Source organism: Palaemon carinicauda, chromosome 32 (genome assembly GCF_036898095.1).
Source record: "Palaemon carinicauda isolate YSFRI2023 chromosome 32, ASM3689809v2, whole genome shotgun sequence".
In the NCBI taxonomy this organism is placed as follows: Eukaryota; Metazoa; Arthropoda; class Malacostraca; order Decapoda; family Palaemonidae; genus Palaemon; species Palaemon carinicauda.
Window position 1 is genome coordinate 23,604,574 of NC_090756.1, and position 9,841 is coordinate 23,614,414.

Below are 9,841 nucleotides of genomic sequence, written 5' to 3' on the forward strand. Positions count from 1 at the left end.
AGTAGATTCTGAAGTGTTAGAGATACTCAGGAAATTGTTGGATTTTCCTATTAGATTTTCTGAAATTATATTTCTAAGAGCTACCAAAACCAGAAAAGAAAATTGGATGCCAGATACTAATATGAAAATTAATCTGAAAGTTTTAGAAATTCAGGTAAACTCAATATCATGCAAACTTTGAGTAGGCCTATTGCTGGCTGGGTCTATAGCTCAAATCTCAGTAATACTGTATGATGTTCTAGTTTTATTGAAAGTGTAAATTTTGATATATTGTTTATTATTTTCCATTTTACAATTCCACTATTATTTTAAAAGCTAATTTATGTTGATAAAAGTATTTGCATAATGTTCTCGAAGTATATTAATGATTTTATCATAAGAAGTAAGAATTTCTTTTCGATAAATTGAATACAGTTTAGTATCAATAAGAACAATATCAACACAATATTGTAGAAGTTTTATTCCTGCTGTGACTAGGTTATGGAATCATCATCTTAATCAGACAGTTGAATCGTTGAAGCTTCAAAAGTTTAAACTTGCAGCAAATATTATATCATATTAAGTCTTTTTTCATAGTTTATATAATAATAATAATAATAATAATAATAATAATAATAATAATAATAATAATAATAATAATAATAATAATAATAATAATAAGAAGAAGAAGAAGAAGAAGATGGAAGGTGACACTCCATCGACAACACGAGAGAAAGCGAGTGCTTTCAACTCTAGTCAATTCTTACAATAGGTGAGTTGATTAAGCTTTTGTTTCTGTACAATACAGTTTTGAAATATAGGCCTGTGTATTTTTATCTTCTCCGTGAATGAATTATGTGATTTTTGTAATATCTATTAAGTTTTTCTTTTCTTGTTTACAGTGAAAATTTGTTCGTTTCAAAATTTTGGAAGTTTCATAACCCAGGAAGCGGTTTCAACGTGGTCCTGCCTTTCCAAGTAAGTCAACCAAAGGAATTTATGTGTTGGGATTACATATTTAAATAGGATTACTCGAGATTTAGATGGGATTACTCGAGATTATCGGAAATCTTGAATGCTAAATGTAGAGATTATTCTCTTTTAACCATCTATTAAGGAAATTTACGAACCAATGCTCGTACAAATGCAAAGATGTATAGCCTAGGTTGGTAGGAACTAGCCTAGCGGGATTCACGGACCTTGCAAATGTGAACCTGCTTATTACTCAGATGGTTAAATTGCTGATTAGTCATGGTAAGAGACGCGTCTGATCGCTCACAGCAAACCAACCTAGTATGGGCGGTGCTGACTAGTACAGCTTTGCTGATCCTGGCGATACGCAAACCCTTTAACCACGTTAAGGCATTCCCAGTAAGGAAGGGATATATATATATATATATATATATATATATATATATATATATATATATATATACTGTATATATATACATATATATACAGTATATATATGTATATATATATATATATATATATATATATATATTTATATATATATACACAGTATATATATATATATATATATATATATATATATATATATATATATATATATATATATATATATATATATATAGTAAATATATATATATATATATATATATATAAATATATATATATATATATATATATATATATATATGATACATTTTTGCATAATTAGACGTGTTTTTTTTCATATTCAAATAATCCATATATATTTTTGCTACATTAATGTCTGGATTCTCTTAACGACTTCGGGATCAGAGCCCCAGGCGAAATCACACAAAGATAAGAGCTTGTGACCGGCCGGGAATCGAACCCTGGTCCGGCGAACTTTTCTCTACAAGTTTGCTGGACCAGGGTTCGATTCCTGGCCAGTCACAAGCTCTTGTCTTAGTGTGATTTCGCCTGGGGCTCTGATCCCGAGGTCAATCAGAGAATCCAGACATTAATGTAGCAAAATATATATATGGCTTATTTGAATATATATATATATATATATATATATATATATATATATATATTATAATACAAAAACGCTAAACTCACCTTGATTGGTCTGATGTCAACTGACGTCGAAGGGACAATGTCACAATGTATAAAAATATAAACTTATTCGTGTTCCATATTTCTCAGTTAGGGGGAGGGATCAAGTTCTGCCTCTGCTCAGCTATTGGTCGAATAGTAAATTATTTATGACGTTCTTCGACGTGATTGGCTGATAGGAACAGTAACGATGACGTCATAGGTCGTCATTATCCAATGAGAGATCACCTTTTGTGTTCTGAGTGGTTTTAAATGACCAATGGTAGTTGACGTTGCTTTCGTCTGATAAAATTCATAAATAAAACCTGTTTTTCATATTTTTTGATATAACAGTTATGGTTTATATATCTAAACCTTCTTTAATACGTTAAAACCATAGATTTATAGACCTATAGGCCCAGGTAGTAGCCTAAAATGATCAAAATACGTAAATATTTTAACTTAACGATCAACTTTGAAACTTAACGGGACTTTATAAACTTTATGTAGAAAGGTAAACGAAAGTTTAATGCAACGACACCATATTTATCAACAGTGACAACGGTAAAAGTTGCAATGGTGAGTGACAGTGCATATGAGAGAGAGAGAGAGAGAGAGAGAGAGAGAGAGAGAGAGAGAGAGAGAGAGAGAGAGAGAGAGAGAGAGAGAGAGCCAATCAATGGCCATATAAGTAGACAAATTTCAAGTCAATTATTCAACAGGGCGTGGTTCTCAATAATGTTTTTACACAGGGGATCTTTGTTAAATATATCTTCCGTGTGATATATATATATATATATATATATATATATATATATATATATATATATATATATATATATATATATATATATATATATATATATATATATATATATATACATATTACACAACAACAAATAACAATAACAACAACAACAACAACAACATCAACAAAACAACAAATGTCCTTATTCATGTCTGGGGTTTGGACAGCTTCTATCTCCACGCTGGACAGTGCAGATTGGTGATGGTGGGAGACTTTTGTCTGATCGCTCACAGCAAACCAACCTAGTATGGGTGGCCCTGTTTAATAGGCCTACGGCTTTTCTGATCATGGCGATACACAAACTCTTTCACCACGTTAAGGTATTATTATTATTATTATTATTATTATTATTATTATTATTATTACTTGCTAGGCTACAACCCCAGTTGGAAAAGCAGGACGCTACAAGCCCAGGGGCCTCAACAGGGAAAATAGCCCAGTGAGGAAAGGAAACAAGAAAAAATAAAATATTTGAAGAACAGTAAACACATTAAAATGAATATCAATTAGAAAGGGATATATATATATATATATATATATATATATATATATATATACAGTATATATATATATATATATATATATATATATATATATATATATGTGTGTGTGTGTGTGTGTGTGTATGTGTGTGTGTGTGTGTGTATGTGTGTGTTTGCCTGACTCTTGTAAATAGCAAGAAGTCGATCTAGGCTTCAATATGGGTCTATCAATCAGCCTAGCTTTGTTTGGCCACTTAATGCAAGCACTTAATGTATAATGATGTATAATGATGTATAATTAGTCAATATACCGATTCAATACACTAGATAATATAGAGGTGTTCTGGGTAAGATTATTAATGTATTAATAATAGATTAATAGATTTTAATTTTTTTATTATAGATTTCAAATTCTTTCCCACCGTTATCCTTAAATTAAAGGGTCGGTTGCCTGGTGCATACTCTCCGATACCTTCTTCCTCTAATTATGATAAGTGTTCCTACCCGGGGCAGGATTCGAGTGAAGTAATTGGGTGTTATTTAGCATCATTAATGAATTTCTCAGTAATAACTGCAGAGATTTTGATGGGTATCACAATGAGTTCCTCAGGGTAGTGTTCTTGCCCCATTACTTTTTATACGAGTGTACATACCCTTAAAGGTTTAAAGGTCGCTGATGAGTGGCAGAGGCAAGGGACAGTGACATTGCTTTATCGAGCAAGACAATGCCCTAGAGACAGACCATTTATACATGTGATCAGCGCCCAAGCCCCCTCTCCACCCAAGGTAGGACTAAAGACGGCCTAGGAATGGCTGCTGATGACTCAGCACATAGACCTATAGGCTCCCTCAAAACCCCCATCATTAGCTCACAAGGATGGTGAGGTTGCAGCGGACAAAAGAACTAATGAGTTTTAGTGGGGCTCGAACCCCAGTCTGGCGTTCACCAGTCAAGGACGTTACCACAACGGCCACTACAACCCTTCATATGACCTAGAAAAATGGATCGTTGCAGATGCAGATGATTCTACTCTCTTTGCATCAATTTCATCTCCTGAATGTAGAGCTGGAGTTGCTGAAATCCTTAATAGAGATTTAGCTAAGATTAGGGCATGGTGCAAATTATGGGACATGAAGTTAAACCCTAACACAACTCGAAGTATGATTGTAAGTAGGTCGAAGACAGTGGCTCCACAACATTCAGAATTTTGCATTTGCAGTGTCTCTTTAGCAGCTTTATACAAATCATTTAAAGTTTTTAAGTGTGATACTTGATTGCAAATTTCCTTTTGATGAACGCATTCGGTCTGTCTTCTTCAATTTCACAACAAATTGGCTTACTGGGAAAGTGTTTTAATTTTTCATTCTACCTTGTTTCGAGTATTGTTCTCCTGTCTGGTCTTCAGCTGCTGATTCTCATGGTAATTTTTTGAACAGGAACTTACGATCTATTAAATTTCTTATTCCTGATCTAGATATTAATCTCTGGCCCCGTCGTTCAGTTAGTTCTTTATGCATGTTGCATAAGATTTTTCATAATTCTGAAATTCTGACCATCCTTTACATTCAGATCTTCCTAGACTGTACTATCCTGTTCGTAATACTAGGTATATAGTTAATTCAAATAGTCGGGCCTTTTCCATCAAAAGACCCAACACTACACAGTATTTTGGAAGTTTTATTCCAGCTGTGACCAGATTGTGGAATGAGCTTCCTAATTGGGTAGTTCAAACTTGCAGCAAATGATTTTATGTATCTTTTTTTAGTTTTTTTTTAATGACACATCTATAGATCTATTTCAACATTGTTACTGATGTTGAAATGTTTAATATTTTTCATTCATTACTTCTCATATAGTTTACTTATTTCCCTATTTCCTTTCCTCGCTGGGCTATTTTCTCTATCGGAGCCCTTGGGCTTGTAGCATCCTCCTTTTCCAACTAGGTTATAGTTTAGCTAGGAATATATATATATATATATATATATATATATATATATATATATATATATATATATATGTATGTATATATATATATATATATATATATATATATATATGTATGTATATGTATATATATATATATATATATATATATATATATATATATATATATATATATATATATATATATATATTGTTGTTCCGACTGTACTTTATGGTAGTGAAGTGTTGATGCTAGCAAAATGAACTCTTTGTCTATTATATGTATTGTATAAAAAAATGTAATTAATTGGGTAAGATTGATGGAGGTATGTGGAAGAGGTAAAATGATTTGCATAGATAAAAGACGGAAAAGAGTATTTGAGATGGTTTGGTCTCGTAGAGAGAATAGATGATAGCAGGCTAGTGAAAAGAGTAGAGGATTTAGAAATGCTAGGTGGCAGGCTTAGTTGAAAGCTTCAAAATGGCCGGATAGATGTGAGAAAAAACCTTATGTCCAGAGAATGCGCGAGTGCGTGTAAGAAAGGGTTGAATTGTGCAATATAAGTAGAGAGCTCTGACGTGGTAATGATGAGCTTTCTGTGTACCCTAGATGCATGAGGCAACTATTGTTATAAAAGTTTTGCTGGAGAGAGTTCATCTACAATTGAGCAGTTATAGGACGAATGTGTTGGTTGAAAAAATATAATTCAATATATATGTATATATACAGGCGTCCCTCTCTTCGGCCGGCCACCTGCTCGCCATGACTAATTCAAGATCTTTCCCACGGCATTTGATACCTGTCCTCAATCAACACCTGTGACTATGATTTAGCCACGAGAGATAAAATGTCATTTCGATAACTTTATGAAAACATAGACGGACAGAAATATAAAAGATTATTATTTAAAAGCCTGTTAGTTCTCTTTGAGGGGACTCAGAATGGATTGGTGACTGGTTTTGAATAATGAACACCGATTTTTTGAAAGGAATCAGGTTAAAAGACAGTTCAAACCCGCGCTAGGTTTTTGGAACGAAGACAATTTGGTACAATTAATAGAGACCAATAAAGGTTTAAAGGTCGCTCATGAATGGCAGAGGCAAGGGGCAGTGACAAAGCCCCATCAAGCAGGACAATGCCCTAGAGACTGACCTTAATTCTTGAAATATTTTACATTGATTATTTATTCTTCTCTTGTAGTTTATTTATTTCCTTGTTTCCTTTCCTCACTGGGTTATTTTTCCCTGGGAGCCCTTGGGGTTATAGCATCTTGTTTTTCCTACTAGGATTATAGCCTAGCTTGTAATAATAATAATAATAATAATAATAATAATAATAATAATAATATGTTCAGCGCCCAAGCCTCCTCGCCACCCAAGCTAGGACCAAGGAGGGCCAAGCAATGGTTGCTGGTGGCTCAGCACATAGACCTTTAAGCTCTCCCTAACCCAACCCCCAATCCTTAGCTCGCAAGGACGGTTAGATTGCAACAACCAAAGGAACTAACAAGTCTGGCAATCATCAGGCAAGGACGCTACCACCAGGCCACCGCAACCCTTAGAGACATTTTTATGATTGCTTGAAGTATTAGTGAAATTAATCAATGATAATTACTTTATATCGTATAATTAATGATGAAATAAAAAAATATATAGTTTTCTAATATATAAAATGTATTGGAAAATATCTTCCTTTAATTTGAAGGTGATAAAATATATTATGAAGATCACTATTGATTGATAGGAATATTTAATTGGATTTTATTGTTTATGTTTATTACTCATTGTATTATTATTATTATCATTATTATTATTATTATTATTATTATTATTATTATTATTATTATTATTATTATTATTATTATTGCGGTTGTTGTTGTTGTTGTTGTTATTATTATTATTATTATTATTATTATTATTATTGCAGTTGTTGTTGTTGTTATTATTATTATAATTATTGTTATTTTCATTATTATTATTATTATTATTATTATTATTATTATTATTGTTATTATTATTACTGTTATTATTATTATTTATGTTATTATTATTATTATTATTATTATTATTATTATTATTATTATTATCATTGTTACTATTATCATAATTATTATTATTATTATTATTATTATTATTATTATTATTATTAATATTGTTATTATTATTATTATTATTATTATTATTAATATTATCATTATTATTATTATCATCAATAGTTCTGGTAATCTGGAAAATCAAAGACTGTTTTCTTTCACTGAGAGAGAGAGAGAGAGAGAGAGAGAGAGAGAGAGAGAGAGAGAGAGAGAGAGAGAGAGAGAGAGAGAGATTTGCATTTTTCTCTTTCGATTAATTTGGAAATATTTTCATTCAGTAATTATTCATAATGACTTAATCATAAGTTATGAAGAGATTATAATTATGGTATATAACCTAATGAATTTATTCAGTGAATAAGTCATTTGTTTTTAATGAATTCAATATCTAAATTCATTACTTTTGTCTTGTCTAATGAAAGGATGTAAAGAGAATTTAGTTTTTATTAAGGAATTTCAATGTTACTTAATTTACATAAATCAAATTGATTTTATTATTTGTGATTTTTATAGTTTAATTTGTGCAAAGAAATAAATTAGCTAGAGGGGCCCCCAGTAGAGCGCAGACCTCCGCCACGGCAGCTTATTTCTCGACCTTGACCTTAACATGTATTAATTGGCGTGGATTTTCATACACTTAAATATGAACCAAGTTTGAAGTCTCTGTGATAACAATGTCCAAACTTATGGCTTTTTACGTGAATTGGACATTTTGCTTGACCGTGACCTTGACCTTTGACCTTCCAAAATTTAATATATTTCCAGCTTTTTATATAACAGTTAATCCCTGCATGTTTTATTGCTCTACTATTAAAATTGTGGCCATGAAGCTGTTCACAAACAAACACACACAAACAAACACAAACAATGGGTAAAACATAGCCTCCTTCCAACTTCGTTGGCGGAGGTAAAAATATTATACTGTACTATATTCTAACGCCCTTCTGAAACAAAGTTCAGAGGTCCACAACAGACATCACGCATTAAAAGTATATATATATAAAAAAAATCTTTATTTGCACAAGTTCAGAGGTCCACAGCAGACATCACACAGTAAAAGTATCAAAAGATTATATATTTGTACAAACAAGGCCAAAATAACTGACTCTCGATATAAGGAAGGTTATAGGAGCCACAATAAAAAAAAAACTTGCTAGGAATTCCAAAGCTTGTGAAAGATTTTGTATTTTATTAAATCTACAAAATACAAAGTTTGAAAATTCTATAATATTAAGCCTGCTGCAAGTTCTGTGATCTTAGTTCTGTACTGTAGTGCTTCAAGAATCTCAGAACAATAAGGCACTTCATTCTGGAAGACTTGCTTCAAGAATCTCAGAACAATAAGGCACTTCATTCTGGAAGACTTGCAATGTTGTTATTTAACTGTGTGTTCTTGGAAGATGCTAGACCAATAGTGCAGTTTCTTCTAGAACATATCCCCAGTAATGCGCTTTCTTAGATACGACTAGTAATGGACAGAAGAAACCTTTGATATTTATTCTTCTTTGGGCTTTGAGGCTTGAATGTATAAATTGTCCATTTCAGCAGTTGATAGGCCAAAGGTTTCTGGCATAGTCCTGTGGATGAGCGCGCCTGAAATACCTGTGATCACGGCGTAAATGAAGAACGTGTAGTGAATGCCAAGGATGGATATACTCCACTGGAATGTCTTGGTCACTAAGGAGGCTGAGCCCCAGTTGATGGCTACTATAACTGATACAGCTAAACCTCTGATGTTGCTAGGTATTCCTTCGCTGATGAATATCCAGGGAACAGGCCCCCAACCGAGGGAGAAGCCGAGGATGTAGGCCAATAGTGCCACGACGGGAACGAACGATAGGCTCTTGCTCATGGCTGGGGCTGATTCTTGCAGCCAGAAGAAGGCAGATATGATAGACAAGCAGATAAGCAGAGCGTATGTTGACAGCGCAAGGGTGTACCTCCTCTTAGACGTGGCGCAGAAGTACATGCTCACAAATACGCCCAGGAAGTTGACCAGGCCTAGTAACGTGGAGGCCGTGTTTGGGTCTAGACTGTCCCCGCCAGCTTCGAAAATAGTGGAAGAGTAGAAAATAACAGCATTGATTCCCGTAGTCTGTTGGGCAAGCATGAGGGCTGAGCCAACAGCAACAGGCCACAAGTTAGGAGGCTGCAAGAGATCTGCCATACTTGTAGATGATCCTTTTTTGCTGACGGTGCAACTCTCGTCGAGTTCGCGTTGTTCCTTCTCTATTTCTTGTGGTGTTTCTCGAAGTTTCCCTAAGGCTCTTAGTGATGAGTCTCTCTTACCTAAGGAACAGAATAATAGTGTGTTATTAAACATGTAAATCGAGCAATTACAAAAGATATCGGAAACAGTTCTTTGGAGAAATAGACAAACAGGTTTTAGATTTGATAATTATTTACTTATGTTTGTACTTAATTATACTTTTATAAGTAAATAACACAAAATGAATGGTATGCTAACCTGTGCGGGTTAGGAAATAAGGTGTTTCTGGTATAGGCCACAGAAACAACAGCTGAGGTACAC

The 9,841-nt window shown here is 33.1% G+C and overlaps 1 protein-coding gene across 1 annotated transcript in view; it reads right to left on the bottom strand.

The window, feature by feature from the left end:
- Positions 1-8,505: 8,505 nt before the first annotated feature.
- LOC137625326 (facilitated trehalose transporter Tret1-2 homolog) overlaps positions 8,506-9,841 on the bottom strand; it is a 10,181-nt gene continuing 8,845 nt past the window's right edge. The window contains exons 6-7 of the mRNA XM_068356164.1: positions 9,779-9,841; positions 8,506-9,600 (exon numbers count right to left, since the gene is read on the bottom strand). The exon at positions 9,779-9,841 is cut by the window's right edge and continues 72 nt beyond it. Coding sequence (XP_068212265.1) covers positions 8,807-9,600; positions 9,779-9,841 — 857 coding nt within the window. The 3' untranslated portion in view covers positions 8,506-8,806. The remainder of the gene's footprint in view (positions 9,601-9,778) is intronic.